This window comes from Sarcophilus harrisii, chromosome 5, assembly GCF_902635505.1.
Source record: "Sarcophilus harrisii chromosome 5, mSarHar1.11, whole genome shotgun sequence".
Classification (NCBI taxonomy): domain Eukaryota; kingdom Metazoa; phylum Chordata; class Mammalia; order Dasyuromorphia; family Dasyuridae; genus Sarcophilus; species Sarcophilus harrisii.
In genome coordinates this window covers 137,664,456-137,683,949 of record NC_045430.1, presented here as the reverse complement: position 1 = coordinate 137,683,949, position 19,494 = coordinate 137,664,456, and the positions used below count along the sequence as shown (strand labels likewise).

General features: G+C 32.3%; 1 protein-coding gene across 1 annotated transcript in view; it reads right to left on the bottom strand.

Moving 5' to 3' along the window:
- The window catches only part of SEMA3A (semaphorin 3A), a 288,184-nt gene extending 275,007 nt beyond the window's left edge, over positions 1 to 13,177 (bottom strand). Inside the window, exon 1 of the mRNA XM_023504732.2 lies at positions 12,618 to 13,177. Within this exon, the coding sequence (XP_023360500.1) occupies positions 12,618 to 12,729 (112 nt within the window). The 5' untranslated portion in view covers positions 12,730 to 13,177. The remainder of the gene's footprint in view (positions 1 to 12,617) is intronic.
- Positions 13,178 to 19,494: the final 6,317 nt, after the last annotated feature.

Here is a 19,494-nt window from a genome sequence, read left to right as displayed (position 1 = left end):
TCAGTTCTGTTAAAAGGAATACTAATGCCTCTGAAGATGCAAGTCAAGTCAATAAGCAGTCATTATGTACATACTATCTGTCATATACTGTGACAAGGATGGGGAAGAGAAAGACAGGAAGAAGGATGGAGAGGGAAAAACCCCAGCTCTCATGGATCTAGATCATAGTTCAATGGAAAGCATTCTGTATTTGAAATTAAAAGTGATCTGGATTTGAATTCTCCTTTGAATACTCACTTGTTATAATGTGTGAACATGATAGAATCACTTTAACTTTTTTTGTCTCAGTTTCTTCCTTAAAATGTGTATATCACCTGTGGCACCTACCTTCAATGATTAAGATGAGCATAGATATTTGTAAAGCATTGGACACGTGTGAATGAATACCCAGGTACATCTTTGGATAAACATCACAACATCTTTCCTCTCTCACACATAGGGAAGTCACAAGTTCACTCAGGGAAAACAGAAACAACCATAGTAAGATCAAGATATGCTGACACTGAGTCTATGATTTACACATAATTATAATAAAGACTCAATAAAACAGGAAGTAGAATGAAAGTAAGAAAGTATTTAGTTGCCTAAAATGAGTTTAAATTTGCATACCAAGATTTTACTTCTGAGAAAATTAAAAGAATGGGGAGAGATTTTTGCCCGGTGAAGTAACCAAAACTAGAAGCATTTGCACAAAGATGATAGGAAGACAATTGTTGTCCAACAATGAGAGTTACAGACCAATGGGCTTACATTTAAAGAAAACAAAACAAAACCAAAAAAAAAAAAAAAAAAAAAAAGACACCTTTAAAACACTTTAGAATTCTTATCAATACAATAATAAGCTGTCAGTCTAAGAGAGAAAATGAAATATGCCTCTCACCTTTTGCCAAAAGGATAGTTAACTTAGAATACAGAGACCTATTTGTTTTTTGTACAATGCATGTTTTCTAATAAGTGTTATCTTTATCTTGTATTGTTTAATTGGGAAGGAGGGGAGGAAGTGAAGTTAGAGAAGGGTAAATACATATAAAAATAATAAAATATAAAAAACAAATTTGTAAAAAAAATGATTAGATATTGTTGCTGATACACAGCATATACTCTGAAAAAAATATAGAGAGAATATGAAGGTGCTGAAGAATTGGAGAGTGGCCAAATGCCCCACCTTTAATTAAAAAAAAAAAAAGAAAGTAGAATTAGTAATCTTCAATAATTCTGATTTAAATTTCTGCCACCAGCCTGAAATGCATTATTAAAGCAAAGGTCACACAAACAAACAAAATAAAAACAAAACTAGAATAGTTTCATAAAGAAAAGTTCATATAAAGTGACTTTTTTCCTTTATTTTTTTTAAAAATAGAATTACCAGACAGACAAATCAGAAAAGTAGATATAGGTTATGTAGAATTTAGAAAAGCAATCTTTCATGCAAATCTTATGAACAAGGTGGAAAGATGTGAGTTAAAGATAGCAGAACTAAATTTAAAATCGGTTGAAGAGCCATATCTGAAAGTGTCATAATAGTCTCATAACAGTTTGAAGGCTCTCCAATGGAGTGCCCCAAGAATCTATACTCCATCCCCTATTCTATATCCTTAGCTCCCTCCTGATGATACATTTCCCATTTCCACTCTTTTTATACTGGTTGCATTTTCACTTGTATGCACTAGTAAATAAATACTAATGAGTTTGAATACTCTTTACTCCCCATTGTCCTTTGCAGGCCTTCCTTCTACCATTATCACTCAATTATCTTTCAATCTTTGAGTTCATTCAATCCATATTTATCACCCAATAAAGATTACAGGACCTGTTGTCTATCAATCTCCAGGAAATGCTCCTTCCTTTGCCACACATTCAATGACTACTACCCAGTATTTCTCTCTTCCTCAACTCCTACCTTCAAGCTAAAAGAAATTAACATGCAAAAGAATTCTCTTTCCAATACCCAAATCCCAAATTCAGTACTTACTTTTTAAGGCCTATTCCTTCAGCCTACTTCAAATATACATAGTAACAATCATACCTTTGATCTTGCTACATTTCTCAAGGATCCTGCTTCCATGTTCATGAACTCTGAAATACTTTTATCTGATTACCTTTCTCACTGACTTGCAACTCCAATGACTGTTCTTAGTCTTCACTATGACTTTGACTACTCTTCAATCTCTATCTGCTAGGTGTTTCTACTGCTTGTAAAATTACTTCACCATAGAAGAAATGACTTAGCAGGGAAATGTGATAGTTGTTCCACTGCATTTGGAAGAGAGATTATGTCTACTTAATGGTTTTAGAAGTCAGAACTAGAACAATAAGTAGAGATTAAAATGTTATATATTGTATAGGGGGAAAACTCCTTGGTCACTGAAACTCGGAAGACCTCATAAGTCATGAATTCTCCACATTAAAATTCTTCAAGTAAAGTACTGGTGACAGTTTGACAGATATATTGTAAATTAGATAGAGAGAGAATGCATATAAGTAGAGTACTTTTCCAGTTATTATTTGAGATCACATATGCACTGAGGTACTAAAACAAGCAGTGAATGACATAAACAAGAAAATAAATCAAAAGGGGAAAAAGAAAACACACATTTGTTTCTATATCTATGTATTTTCTAATATTCTGTGAAGGAAAGCCATAAAAGCCATAGTTATATCAATAATGCTTGTTGCCAAAAGCACTGAAATGCAAGAAAAAAAAGTGAAAATACTCAATCTGTTTTGTTTACATTATTCCAAATAATACATTTGTCAGATTTCTTTTTTATGGAAACAACTAAAATGAGGAATAGTTTTTAGAACTCTGCTACTAAGCATGCATATTATAATGATGAAGCCATCACACAATGTATTTCTTGCTCAATAAGTTAGTTGACTGGATAATGGAGAAGTCAGAGTGACAGGCTTTTCCCTACTCCAAATTGGCAGCACTACTTCAATGGATTGACCTTTCTCCCTAACACCTTGGTCTCAGTTCTACTCCCTGAATTTTAATTACTATTACCGAACAAGAGATATACTATCTTCTTCTGCCTTGGGGAATTACATTTTGTTAGTCCTCAGGGAGCTAGGAAAAAGGATAACAAATTCTAAATTGTGATATAGACCTACAAACATTTATAAGCATATTCATATTTATCACCTGAACTCCCAAAGTATATGTTGCTTACAATTACTTATATTCTGTTTAATGATATCTATTGCTGTAAAAATGCTATCTATATATTTTATTGTTATTTAGTTTTCATGTGGTTTTTTTCTTGTTTCCCCAACTTTGTAGGAGAAACTCAATAAATACTTCATAATCTACTGTGCTGATTTATCTTGATTTATATATGATCATTAAAAGTTCAACACAGACAGAATGGAGAAAGTAACATATTGTTTTCTGTTTTGTGTAATTGCATGAAATACTGTTATACTAAATTCATTCCTTAAAGAATGTGAACAGATTGGACCAACAGAGCTAATCCTCTTTTTCTTAAAAAATTCAAAGTACATTACTATTGTCTGAGTTTACATGAATTTATCTTTATTTGGATAGTTAATAGTTTGGACACTGCTTCAAATGAATATTTTATTTCATTTTATATTGACTGTACATCAAGAAAAGTTTCCAACTAATTCAGGCAATATTTTAAATGTGATAGTGTCTTCTGAACTGTTAAAATTTCCATTGGAAAGTCTGAGCCCACAACTTTGGGGAAAGAAAGTTCCAAGACTGCAACAAATGAAAAACTCCCCCTTCCCTCAAATCAGTCCCTCTATCAAAAAAAAAAAAAAATCAGTGATGAGAAGCTAATAATTATTCAACAGGCACTTATTTAGTACTATAGGTATATAGATATAAACACGCTTACACTTATATGCTAAATCAGTGCTATTTTAAAATGTGAATCTAAAAAGAAACAAAGCACTATTGATCAAACCATATTTCTACACTCATCAAAACAAAACATATATTTGAGAGTAAGCAGGCTATGGCTTCCTGTTTCATGTTTATAAGCAATTTCAAAAGGCTCATGCTCCACACTCCAACAATCTTCACTGAGGTCAGAATTCTTCTATGTTGGCAATACACTACCAAATGATAATAAAGTAGCACTAAAATGTCATGTGACAGTTGATAAAGGATATCAGTCTCATTTCTTTTCTATTAACTAGCAGTATTGTCTGCCTATAATTATAGTCTCTTCTTTACAAATGTGAACTATATATATATTTGTTTCAGCCATGTTCTAAGAATTAATTTCTATTAATGTAATAGTTAGCTTACATCTTTTTTTTTATTTATGTGCAATATTTCACTATAAAGAGCAACCTTTATTTAAGAATAGGGTAGTAACACAGATTATAGTATTCACCATGATTGGACACTAAATATTCACTACACATGGAGATGCCCATGTCTAGTGATGATATAAAGCATTACTTTGCAGGATTTTTTCATCTAATATAAAAACTCAGATACAGAGAGCAACTTTCCATTATAAACAATGTAAACTTAAGGACAGGTGCTAGGCGTAATTACAGTATTACTGTGTATTATAGTGTAATAATTTGTATATATGGCCTAGCACTTAACATAATATTTTAATAAATAATAGGTGGCTAAAAATGTCTGTTGACTGAATGAATGAACTAAAATTGATTCAATACTTGTGATGTTCAAAACATCATTATATGCTTTTTGAATTTGGGACAATCTCTCCATCTGTTCTTGCCTTGTATAAAAGAAGGCAGATAAAGACCGCTCACAATTCTGGAGAAATAACTCTTCCACCTGGTTTCCATGACTCTGCAGCACTAAACTGGGGGGGAAAAGTAATATATTTCTAAGAATGAGCTAGAGTAAATACTCCATCTCCTCTCTCCATGAAATGTGATTTTACTCAAAAATACTTCCTGATTACAGGGGCTTTCCTTCTCAATCTAGATCTAGATTAACTCCAAAGAAGATTCATGATTAGGTGAGACTATATTACTCTTATCTTCCCTCTGCTCCACCCCACACCTTTTTTATTGGAAAGCACATAACTGGTTCTCTTCTAGAATGGAAGGTATTTATTTGGACTCACCTTCTCTATAATGTATAATGGCACATATTCTGAATGTTTTTTTTTTTTTTTTACTTTGAGCTTTAATAAAAGCTAGATAGAATACTATTTACTAAATACAACAATGTATTTAGTGTAATTTTTAAAAATGAATATTTTCACAACTTCTTATTAGCTATGTCTGAAGTTTTGGAACTGAATAAATGGACCTTCATAGTTATACATTTTCAATTAAACTCCTTGAAATCTGCAGGTAAATTCTTTCACAAGTTTTACACTCAGCAATGATCCTAAACCTACTCATTCTTTATATTTATCACCATGATTTTCTTTTTGCTTGCATTCAATCCCTAGCTCTATTATAAATTGTGTATTTTCCTATCCTGGGTCTGACAGAATCCAGCTTTGTTAATGTTTGGAAACAGTGTCAGAATTCCTTGTTTACACAAATGTTTATATCTTGGCAATAGTCAGATGGAGTGGATGGAAACTTTCAGAATTATTTGTGTCAGGCATGATGGTGGAGGTCCCCATATGTTTAATTAAGGACAAGTAATTATAAAGGAACTATAAGTCAAAGAGGGATACAAAAGAAACCAGTTTTTTTTTTTTTTTTTTTTTTTTGAAACATTTAATTTTTCCAAAAAATTTCCTGGTTCCTTATCTGGCCATATTCTGTGATCACATAAGATATAAAACTCGGTGTCAAAAGGAAGACTATCTTACAACACAAGCACATTTAACATATCATGTTAAAAACAAAAGCATTTTAACTTCAGCATACCAAATGTCTTGAAATTATATACATGAAAACTATATTTTCTTAAATGGCCAATATCTTTTTCAGCCACAGCTGAACTGTGGTAAAGCTTGAACCATAATAAAATAGCAAAACTAACAAAAAGTAAATTCTTTAGCAAGTTGTATTTGAGCCAAAAATCTGATCTTTCTGTATTGAATCTCCCCTCAGTTTTGAGTGCAAATATTTTTATCCTGTTTTCTTGACCATTTCCAAACTGATGAAGCAGCTGTCACAAATTGCTACTGCCACCTATTAGTGAAAGCAGAGAACTGCAAATCCTGATATTCCATTTGTCTAGAAACTTCAGAAGGGAAAATCATAATCATACTAACCATATGTCCTACTATGTTACAACTTCAGCTAACGTCTGTATGTGTGTCATATACACTAAGACAAATCAATATTTTATATATTAAAATTTTGATATTGTCACTAGCAAAGGAGAATTATCTAACTACAAAAACAATTAATAGAGCATGGTTTTTCAAAGGACTTTTCTTTTGTGTGTGCTGATTTGCAGGACAGGAAGGAACATGCATTTATTAAGCACCTATTCTGTTCCAAGCACAATGCTAAGTCTCATTGTTTTGATACAAGGATCCAATTTCTAATATTAACACGAAGTCAACATATCATATATGAAGATATATATCATATATAAAGCCAATATATCCTAATGTATATTTCGAGAGATAGTGTACATATATGTATATATACACACACACATAGGTATATGCTTATATGTACATGTACATATACGTATAAGCATATACCTATGTGTATATAAACATACATATACATATATACATACATGCATACACACATTATCCTTCTGATGCAACACAATAACACATACTGCGTGTGTGTGTGTGTATGTGTGTGTGTGTGTGTGTGTGTGTTGCAACATAGGAATAAGAGGGAAAGAAACAGGGGGAGACAGGAAGAAACAAAGGAAGAGCCTCCTTTTGTAAGGGAACTATATTAGATAAATATTCCGTTCAAAAACACCTCCGCTACTAGTATGGAATGAAATAAAGATATTGAAATGTAATCTTTGTTGATCTACTTCAGATTTAAATTTTTTCTTAAAAAGTTTGAATGATAGTTCAGGCATCTTGGGTTTTTTTTTTTTTTTTTGGATTTATAATCTGAAAATTTAAAAACAGGAAAATATAAATAAAATATGAAACAAAACTTAATTCTGACCTTCCCTTTGGAGCCCATGATGACTTGATAAAAAAGGAAATGAAATTAAAATGCAAATTAAAAATGCAAAAGGGCAAATTCACCTAATACAATTAAATTGATAATGTCTATGTAATACATTGTACCTATGCTAATAAAAACTTTATCTTTTATAATTAAATAATTGTAATTTGCTTTTATAGGAATTATTTGCAAAAATATTTATTATACTGGCAAGTATAATATCTGAAGAAAATATTTCAATCATTAATATTAATAATAATAATAACTAACATTTATGTAGCACTTGAAGTTTTGCAAAAGTCTATGAATTCTAACTCATTCTATCCTCATAACAATCCTCTAAAGTAAGTAGAATTACTATGCCATTTTACTGATGAGGAGATTGAAATTGAGCAGGTTAAGTGACTTGCCCATGATCATACAACTAGAAAATTCCTAAGGCTTTTTTCTTTTTTAAAGTATTTTGAAATCAAGATTTTAGAACTATAAGTTCAGTGCTCTATCTACTATACCATCTACTTGCTTCCTAATCAGAATGATCAGCTTTTCTGTGTATGAAGATTTAGTTAAATAATGAACATGTTAATATGTTTCAAAATCAAGAGAGCTATAAACTTGTTTATAACATGTTACTAAGTGGTCTAATACAAATAACACAAACACTGAAATCAGAAGACTTGGATTCAAATCCCAGTTCTCCAATGAACATACATTGTGACTGCACAAATAATTTAGTCTTTCTAGATTTGCTTTTTCATCTGTAAAAGAAAAGGCTAGTTTTTAGATGATGGTTGAAATTTCTTTTATTTCTAGGTTCCATGATACAAGGAAAAGGAATGTTTCCAGGTTTGAAGTTCCCCAGAAACCTCTATTGGTAATTCATACCTTGCTGATCCAGTACTGGGTAGTGTAGTATGAATTGCCCCTATGTGAGAAAGGGAAGAGAAAGAACAGGAAGAAGGAAGTGTGGGTAGTAGATATTTTCTCTGGGTCATTAGTTCAGATCTGGTTTAGGCTTCTAGTGACTAACAGTCAATGTCAAGTAGGTTAGTGACTTAAGTGGAAAGTGGAAAGACTCTGTGGTCTCAATAACATGCCTACTTGCCAAAGTCTATCCTGCAGAAACCACATAATATCAATATGGTTGAGGGCTTTAAGCAAAGAAGCTAAGGACTAGACTTTTACTGATATCTTTGGGCTAGGTTCAGAGCAATGTAAGGGATCATCTATTATTGTAAGGACTATGTTTGTTTGAGTGGATAAATACTATTCTCTCCCAATTTTCAAGGCTTTTAATTAGACACTTCAGGAATAACAAATGTACTTTAAAAGTTGACTGTCATTTAAAAGAAAGAAATGACCTTCTACATATAGGCCACAAAATTTTAATTAGCACTTAACAAAATGATACCAAGTAAAAATGCATGACTTTATATTTTAGAGGGGTAATGTTTGGTGCCAAATTCATGAATTATTGACTGCTATCATGAATTACAATAATTTCTTAAATTTTACCATTGACAATTTCCATATGAAAATACACACAGGGCTTTTCAAATGTCAGATTTCTTTCAAAAATAAAAATAATAAGGTAGCATGGCACAGTGGATTTGGAATCAAAATCCTTGGGCTCAAACCCATTCTTAATAACTTAGAACTTAGTATGGCTCACATATAATTCTTTCAAGGTTTTAGAAAACATATTATCTTTATCATAAGCCTTTGGGAGTCAGTCTGTAGCTCAGGCCTAGGTTGCATATAGCTCATACCTTTTACTCATACCTTTTGGTGAGCAAGCTGTTGTCAACATCAATGGCCAGGTACATTGGGAAATTTGTTTTCATAAAGTTAAAGAACATGTTTGTTTAGCATGAAGGTATATTTCAATTATATTATAGCTGTGAGGAGAAGAAAAAAGGTCTTAGAGGTCTGAAAGGAAGCCAAGAAGTTGTACTACTGAATCTGTGTAGAATATTTTTTCAATTACTTGTTCAGAAGTTTTACATTTTCACTGAGCAATGAGAAAGGGGGAAAACCCCACTCCAAATAAAAATCAACTACACTGCCTTTCTTTAAATAAATGCTATTTGTTTAACAAACAGATGAACATTAAATACTTTCATTTACTATGTTCTCTCATTTTAAAGGATTTTAGAGGGCTTGTTTTGTAAAATTATATCATAATAAAAACCTTAAAAGAAAATCCCATGAATGAAACGACTATTTACTTTATTGGTGTTACTAACCAAGAAAGAAATACTTTTGAAGCTAAGGTTACAGTCATTGATTTACACTTTGGTCTCACTTGATCACTATCACATTGAAGACTGAATACTGTACACATTAGTACTCTCTCTCTCTCTCATATCGAACAGTTCATTAGTTAGCATGGTGAAATGTTTGTCACTTTTTAAAACTTTAAGTTTTATTCCATTTCCTTCCTATTGGTGTTTTTGCCCCTGAAATATTTGCTTTATTATATTTTCCAAAAGAAATATATGATTTTTTATATTTCAGAAGAGATGTGGAATTCAAACAATTTTTAGGGAGGGAAAGAACAGTTATAAAATACTAATTCCAGAGAGGCATTCAACATTTAGCCATATTAAAGATGTTTAAGGAAAACACACAATCTCTGTAAGAGATCTTTTGAATGAAAAGTGCCTAGTACTGCTGAGACTTGTAGACTTCTAGTGTTTTCTCCACAAGTAATCTAAATCAGATTGATTCAGAGGGAAGAATTACTATAACCACTTTATCTACTCTATCACTTCTCCACAAGGATCTGAAAGCATCTTTTCAGCCCCCTTCTTCTCTGCTGGATACTGAAGTAACTCCCTATTACCATGTATTGAATAAAAATCCTTTCTTTTCCTACCTTTGTCATCTTCATTTGTCCTGTCAAATACCTTTCATCTGTCGCAAGGCCAGGTGATAAGACAAGTGGAAAATGAATGTTAGAACTATGTGTAGTTAACTGAAACTTCTTCTTAGCAACCTGAGCAATGACCGAGTTAATAGTGGATCTTTGAAAACAAGTGACCATGGGAAATTAGGGTTGGCAGGGATTTAACCCTTCATGAATCATGCTGGAATATTTTTAGAAGCAAGCACTGATTGTTTTAACTGTGTTTGACATATAATTAGCCAGAAAAAGAAAAGTAGCTAGAAGTCCAGATTATTCTATGGACACGAGGTAAGGACAATTGAATATAAGAAATTTGCTCTGGAAACAAACAAGTGTACATGTAGAAATAAAAAAGAGGTAATGACAGCTCAACAAAATGACAGAAGAAAAATTGCTAGACACATTCCTTTTATTCTTCTTGCTCTTGTTCATTTCACAGTTTATTTTACTAAATTGCCAAGCACTGGGCATATAAAGAGAACTGTTAGGTAACTGAAGGGTAGTTTTTCTAATTGTGGGTAGGATAATACAAATTAGTTCCACTACTGATAAATGATTTTCATGAAAGAGTAATAGCAACACTATATCAAGATGTGCTTCCTATTTATTCAAAGAGTTTTAAAGCATACACAACAAATTGCTATTCTCATTTAATGATGGCCTTTTATTACCGAGGGAATTGGTTCCTTGTAAAATGGAGGATAATCTATTGCCATGGAAATGTGTTATCTTTCTTTTTCTTGAAAGAATTTTTTTTGGGGGGAAAGGAAGGTTAACAATTTACTGTGTTTTTCCAATTTGTATAAGAAGTGGCTAAAAATGCATTTTTTAAGGCAGAAGCATCAACTTGACAAAGATTATTCAATCATAAAAATCTATTCTGCATTTTGAGTTTTGTAACAAAAATTGTAGACAGGACATCTCTGAGTCAAAATCTCAAATAGCACTTATTGGTAAGAAGTAACAACTTGAATAAAGTGGTCCACCAATACAAAACATTCAAACTTGTAAGGAGTGAAAAGACAAAACAAATATTGATATAATATCAAAAGAAAAATGCCATATAGTTGGGGAAATAACTTGAAATAGTAAATTAATTTATGTTTATGAAAAAAATAATGGACAGTATATGTTCAATTTAAAATAAGTTACCTAATAGGGAAAGTGATGTATGTATGTGTGTATGTATGCATACATACATACATATATGTATTGTACACACATACACATATATCTCTTCCTTTAATTAAATGATTATTTCAAAATTAACAATTCAATATCCATCAATGCAGTGAAATCTATAAAGTTCATTGTGAAGGAATTTTCCCTTAAAAAGAGTTATTTTAAAATGCATGATTTCTTTATAATAATTAAACAAGAACACATGTTTAATAGGTGTTTAATTTTCTAATCTAAAGTGTGAAAATGATAACTCCTCTCTGTGAGGTGTTTTTTTCCACACAAGTGAATTCAGAAAAGACAGATTTTCTCCATTATGTAAAAATGAAAGAACATATTTCTGTTGGCATGAAAATAACATACAGTAGATAAATCTATGTCCAAAGAGGCAGCCACTCTCTCCTTTACATTATAAGAAGAGGTAGGACATTATAGAAAGCTATTGCCCCACCCCCAGCTGAGGAAATCCGAGAGTCATAAGAATTCAACACCTTAAGAAGGCTAAACTATTTGGGTTAAAATAGTTTCATCTTCTACTCCATCTTGAGTAATTTTTGAATTGTGAAAATGTTCTTTTAAAGCTGTATGTATATATTCTGATCCTATGCTACTATATTTGACATGTGTGGCTATAAATTTTATTGAGATGGATAGCATGCTAATCTTACACCATTCCACATTAAAATTGTCCAAGTGTGTATACATAAAGGCAATTAATGAAAAATTCTGCAATGTATTTCTCATGTACTATTTACATTGCCTATAAATCAAAACTTGTTCTTCTAGCTATAAACTAGCTGGTGAGATATCTTTAATTACTACTGAAACACACATAAAATGAAAATTGCATTTTCTTTCAAAGGCTTTAGCAGTACATCAATTAGCCAAATACACAATCTTTTGTACAATCATAACACCCTTTACAGAAGCTTGTCTGTTCCCTCCAGTTTATATTCTCTTGGCAAAACCACCATCTACTGCTTATGTTAAGCATCTGATTGTCAGATTTGTACAAACTGAATATTCATGACAGAGAATTAACCACTTAATGCCTAAAAAGTATGAAAATGAAAATCTGCCATGATAGGTATTATATAGGTACAACCCACACACGGAGAAGAGAAACCAGTTTCCTATAAAATTTTACAATATTTTAGGGAAGTAAAATAAAAAAGGAGAAAAAAAAAGACAAGGTAAAATATCTTTTCCGATATATAGCAGGATGTCTTAGGATACAGTCCTGAAAATGTGATTAAGTGCTCTTTGTTTGCATTTAAATTGTCAGACTGAGCATGAAGCATGCTTTTAAAAGTGTTTCAATCATTTCCTTTATCTCCCCCTCTCTCAATATACATATATTAACACAGGCTTTCACATGCCAACAAACTAAGGATTTTGAAGAATGAAAATAAAAGAACCTGAACAAACCAAATAAGGGGAAGAAAAGAAAATGATTTACCTTTATAGGATAATTTCAGTCTTGGCACATTATTCTTCACATTTTGATAGTTTGCTCTTGCAGCTAGTAATACTCCCCAGAAAAGATAGGCAATCCTTCGGAGCCAACCCATGCTGAAAACAGTGTAGGTCCTTCCGCGGCTTCAGGGCTCTTTCCTGTAGAGTGCAGCCACAGAAGTTCAAACAATCTGGAAACTGGAGGTAACAGGTGATTTGGGTCAGTTTCATTCATAAATGCAGACAATCAAGACCTCATGGCAATTCTAACATCTCCTCTTCTGTAGCAGTCACTGGAGCAGAGAAACTTCAAACCCTCCAAAAAAAAAAAAAAAAAAATGAGGCAGGCACTGGATAATGAGGCACAACTGTTGTGTGGAAAGAAAAAAAAAATTAACAAGGGCTGCTGCAGTGGTGCTTAAGGAGCAGTCCCTTTTATCTACGCTACTCTGATAGCCGGTGGCAGAAGCTAATCCTGCTCTCTGCTTCATTCGCCTCTGTGGCAACAGAATGAAAGGAAAACAGAGAGACAGAATAAGACAGAGAGAGAGAGAGAGAGAGAGAGAGAGAGAGAGAGAGAGACTGAGCAGCAGCACACCGACTTTTCCTGTACACATGCAGGAAAAAAGATGACACAAGATCCCACAGACAGGTTTTCCCAACACTCACTAGACTAGCTGACAATGGGAGAACAGGCAAGCTCAACCCACTCCCCTTCCCTGCTGTCACACAACACATGCAAAAAACATCTACCAGAGATTAGAGGAGGGAACATAAACCTCCAGCGTGCTTGTGAAAGGCATGTAGCTATAAATTTACTTCCCAAGGCATAGGCTATTTAATAGCCATTTTTTGGGTGCAATTTTGATTAAAAAAAAATCTGAATTCTGCTACCTACATAAATAATAGCCCATGTTTGTTGTATAACCCTGCTAGGACGTATGCACGTAAAAAGAGAAGGGGAAAAAAAACACAAAACAAAACCCGAGTCTTTTCCATCTACGTAAGTTTGCCATTGAAGGTTTTAAAATCTTGTTAGAGAACATCCCAAGTCCCCCTTCCACCTCCCCCACCTCCCCAATTTCAGTGTAGAAATTCCATGAAAAGCCTATTTCAACAATCAGTTCAAGACAAGTATAGGTCCATTGGGAATTATAAATTACAACAGGGGATTCTCAAAAGGATTCTCTGAATTTAAAAATATCTAGTTTTCCAGCTTCTGGAATGCTCTGGATAATATTTTAAATACTATGCATCTCATTAATTAAAACCGGTTTTTTGGTCTTATTTCAAAGAGCAAAGGAAGACCACAAAGTTCAGTAAATCTCTGCTGAGTGTCAAGGACCAATAAAAAGAATTTCCTCCCCCCCTTTTCTTTACACCCCAACTCCATTTCTTGACCTGAGGGTTACTAAAGTTTCTACAGCATTCATATGTTATGCATTCAAGAACTATGTCATCATTTTCTAAATCAGAATATTGTGTGCATAGCTTAATTCTTTTACCAATTGCCCCCCCCCAAAAAAAAATTATCTCAGGTTAAATAACTTGCAGGTAATTTGAGATAGTAGATATTAGAATCATGCAACTTTGCTTTTTCTTCTTGCTTTTATCTCCACACTGTATTCAAATAGAAGTTCACACTTTAAAAAGGGAGGTAAAGGAGTTTTGTTGTGTTGTTGTTTGTTCCTGGGTTTCAGTCAAAAATGTAAACACTTACTCTGAAAGACTTTAGTTCTTTTGTAATGGAAGATCTATATGTTCACTCATCAACACTTTCTCATTTTTCAAAAATATCTCCAAGATTATGAGAAAAGGAAAAGAACTTGGAGATATAATGGGGAATAGAACAGAGAGTGGTGAGGAAAAATGTTCTCTTTCTTCATAAGATTAATTCACTAAACTAACCTTATTGCATTTGACAGATATAACAAGTCTATTGATAAGTAGCGGTAAAACAATATAATCCCCAAATAATGTTGATTTTAGTGATTTACACACTTGTTAATTTGAACACTTTCATGTTTCAGACAGTAGATTAAAGTTCCAAAGTGACAAGAGAAGCCTATCTTTTTTCCAAAGATTACTTACTTTGGATCCAGTAAAGGAATTCATGTCACTTTGGGATTATTTGGAAAATTGCCTTAATGAATTATCCTATTATAGATCAAAAGTAATTATTGGTTTAAAAAAATCTTCACTAAACATGCACCCAAGTCAGTAGTGATTTTTTTTTTAGTTTAAATGAATGATTATACATTTATTCTTAATAAGAGAAGAGGAGAAAAGTTCTATTCTTGTCCAAAGTAAAATGAATTAATAATCCCATTAAGTTTATTTTTATGCAAAACTCTAACCTTAAAATATTTTTGTGGTCCAACCAAAAGAGACATTTCTTGAAAACTTTAGTATGGGAAAAAAAGGATAAAAAGAAAGTCTTCAAATTTTGAAACAGAGAATATGAGCAAAATTATTTTATTTTTAAGCAAAAATAATCTAAATCAATGTTTGTAGCTTGGAATTTAGTATAACCAAAGCATATATTACTTTTGAAAGTCTTTCCTTTATGTTTATTTACAGTAGGAATTGTCCTTATGTTCCAAATTTTAAACCAACTTGAGGTTTTTTTCAAGGGTTGTTTGGGAAAAATGATGAATAACTTTATATTTTTTTTTCCATAGTTTTTCAGCTAACAAAATTAGTTAACTGCCAAAGTGCTGTAAAATTTGTGAGAGAAAAAAATATTTTATTCTTTTTTCTATTTCCCCTGGGTACCTAGTATAGTGCCTAATACACAGTAGACAACCCATGAATGAATGAAAACTGTTAAATTTTCAGATTTTCAAAACTGAAGCCTGAGGTGAAGAAGAAACATCAGAGTAGTATGTTAGAAATCAGCCAGAACAAACATACACTTAGAGATCAGTATTAAATGGGTTAATTATAAACTTTTTTAGGTTTTAAATAATAATTTCTACTGATTTCTGAAATGACTAGCTCTCCCAATGGAATAGCAAAGCCAACAATGATCATGTCAGTAACACACATATATTATATACACACATATGTATACAAATATATGTGTATATACACATACATTATTAAGAATATGTAAGATACCTCTAATTTCATTGATAGAAGAAATACACTAATGAGGTAACATTCTCTATCAATGCAAGTCTGCATTGTTTCTGAAACTTTTATTCTTTTTTTATTCTTTTTATTTTAAGATGTTGAAAAGTCTTTTATTTTTAATTATATCTAAAAGATAGTTTTCAACATTCATTTTTGTAAGATTTTGTGCTCCAAGTTTTTCTTCTTCACTCCCTTGCCTCTCCTCCCAAACAGCAAGCAATCTGATATAAGCTATTCATGGACAATCATTACAAGTCTTATTCTTAGAGAATTGCCTAGAACACTGAGTAGTAACTTGCCCTGGAATCAGATGGGCAGATGTAAGAATAATATGTATTATTATGTATTTTTAAAAGGTTAAAAAAGACAGAATTGGCATTGCCCCACAGAGATACGACCCCCTCAGCATTTTTTTTCTCCTGAAAGTCATTTTCCAAATTTTTCTCTATTTTCTGACTTCTACTAGTAATCTTTCTAACTGTATCAATGCCATCTTGGTTTCTGTTATCTTTTATTTTAACCTCATATTTTATATATTTAATCTTTTTTAAAGGGAGGTAAAGGGGTTTTATTGTGTTGTTGCTTGTTCCTGGGTTTCAGTTAAAAATGTAAACACTTACTCTGAAAGACTTTAGTTCTTTTGTAATGGAAGATCTATATGCTCACTCATCAACACTTTCTCATTATTCAAAAATATCTCCAAGATTATGAGAAAAGGAAAAGAACTTGGAGATATCATGGGGAATAGGACAGAGAGTGGTGAGAAAAAAATGTTCTCTTTCTTCATAAGATTAATTCACTAAACTAACCTTATTGCATAGTTCATAGTGCAATATCAAATTCAATTAGATGCCAAACACTATAAAAATAATGGTGACTTTTCTGCCTTGGATATGTTAATATTCAACCTTTTTTTCCTATCTGGATTGGAATGGAATAAAATAATTTCCCACTTTGGAGAAACTGGTTTTGAAAAAAAAAAAAAGAATTTATTGCACAGTGACTTATTTTCTAGTGAATGAACTTTTTCAATTTCCATTGCTGTACAAAAACCTAGAAGATCCTATCAAAATGGAAAGGTCTTGAATATGGTCTGTGTGGAAGACTATACATCTATCCTCCAAGGACTAGTGTAGCTGCATTCAGAGAGGCTTGTCATTAGTTTGGCCTCATAGTGATGAATTTCACAGGCCATAGCAATTCTCCAAGACAGTCAACTAAATCACTGAAGAGTCATGATATGTGTCTGGGAAGGAAGTGCTCACATTAATGATGTCGCAGGTTGTTAGAGTAAGAAGTAGAATGTTCTATATAGTACAGAGAGACTAAAATAGAAAAGAGTAATTAATATTATTCTGTATTCTAACAAATCATTTTTGAGACAAAATCTGATTTTTCTTTTCTTTTTTTTGGGGGGGGGGAGAGAAAACTTATCTTAGAAAACTCTTCTAATAGTCTAATAAATATCTAAAATTCTTTTTCAATTTATGATCTAAGAGAATTGCCTTGGGATACTGTCAATTTAAGTCATGATGAAAATAGCTAGTATTTACATAAAATGTTTAGGTTTTCAAAGTTTTTTGCATATGTTATCTTATTTGATCCTCAAATAACCTTGTGAGTAACTGTTATTAATACTTGCTGTTAATACAGATGAGGAAACAGAGGCTAAGATTTAATGACATGGATTTGAACTTGAGGTTCCAGGATAAAATAATTATTTAAAATATCCTCATCATGTTGTTTAATTCAAATTTGTATGATTAACATCTTCCCTCTTTTAAGATGGGATGGTTGAAGGATGGAGCACTAAAATTCATCCAAATCTTTCCTTCAGAGAAGGCAGGACCTGGATTTCTCAACTCATTCTCCAACTTCCCATTTGTCTATCTGCTTGGTTTTAACTCCACTAAATAAGACTGTCTACTCTTTCCATCCCTGTTTTAGAGTTTCTTTTTGCATTTGGTCTTCTCCCATTAGATTGTAAGCTCTTTCAGGGCAGGAACTATCTTTTTGTTCATTGTAGCACCAGCACTTAGCACCATATTAGAAACTTAATACTTATTTACGGAACTGAATTAAAGTCCAGGGTTCTATTCATTATGATACCTAGCTAAATCCATAGTATTATTATCCTAACTTTAGAAAACTGGATGTGAAAGATGAGAGCATAAGCGGCATGCTTAGAATCATAGAACTAGTATGTGTCAAAGAAATTACTAAAACCCAATAAGGTGCATTACCAACGCCAGTTCTCTACACAGAACTGCACAGTGCCACTTATAAAATGTTTTTGATCATTTCACTGATATATTTTGCCCACTTATGGAAATGAAAACAAACTTTTCAATTTTTATATTAGCTTCAATACTTAGTTCTGCAATATTCGTTTGTCACATCAATTTTAAATACAGTAAATAGAGAAAGGCAAACAGTAAGTTTTAAAGAAACTTTAACAAACCAACTACTATTTGGTGACCTCCCTTTTATTCCAAAAACTTCGAAATTCTGTAATTGTCAGCTGAAATATTTTTAAAATATTGCTGCAAATAGAACCTAACAAGTTAGGAAGTACCAGAATTATTCGAAAGATTTGATTTTATAAAACACTTAACACAAGATACTCTTTTAAACATGTTTGTACCTCCCTTCAATTATTTGCTTATTGAGTTAGTTAATAGACATAGTTTCTACCTAGAGGGCATGCCATCCTTAGAAGCAGACTTGATCTTTGAGAGAAAGATCTTATGTTAGGAGTTTCAAAGTAAGTTGGTTAATGAGTTCTTCCAAGGAAGAAGGCTATTTAAAACAAAACAAAACAAAAACCTAATAACAAACAAACAAAATTTCAGTAATCTTCCCAAGGTGTGTTTTTTTTTTTCCTCGTGTAAAATCATACACAGTCACCCTGCAACATCTGCTGCTACCATTTTTGTTTCCTTGTATTTTTCCCCCTCTTAATTCAAACAGTGTATTAATATAGAAGAGAGGCAGCTGATCAAGAAAATTACAGAAAATGTTACTGTCAGACATTTGCCCCACATTTGACATATGGAAAAAATACTTTTTAAATAGGATTTTTTTCTGATGCAGGAAAGTGGAAATGTGAGGTTTTTTTTTTTTTAATCATTGATACAGCTTGTTTTCATATAGACTATATTTCCTTCTGTATCTGACACTCAGTCACCCCTTATAAGAAATCATTTTTAAAAGAAATTCTGGGAGAAGGGGGAATGTGTAGGTACATCCTTTGGAAAATTTAAAAAAGATTAAAATGAAGTGGAAAATATCCCAGCAAATAGCTGGTACTTCATTGTTTTCAGCCAAAAAAGTGATAGTTTTTTGAAAACTACCAAGATATAAGAAGTTTTGGGATATCAGGTAAATTGCAATAGTTAAGAAAACGGGGTTGAACTTATAATAATTTGACCCCTGTGAATGCTTTTAGTGCCAGCAATATGTGAAAGCGTGTGTTGGGAGGAGGAGTTGGCGAGATACAAAGGGAATTCAATCTCTAAGGAAGCATTAACTCTCTCCCCCTCTCTCTGATGAATAGAGATTTCAGTAAAACATGCATGTCCCTCCTTTGGACTGAACTTGTAACAGTTTGAGAAAGGCTCTCCTTATGCTATTTTCCTGTTTTCTCCTGTGACATCATTGTTCAAAATGCTTTAAGGTAAACAGGGACTCAGAAGAAGAAAGACCCCTTGTGTTCTCAAGGAAGAGGAACGAGAAATGTTTAACTC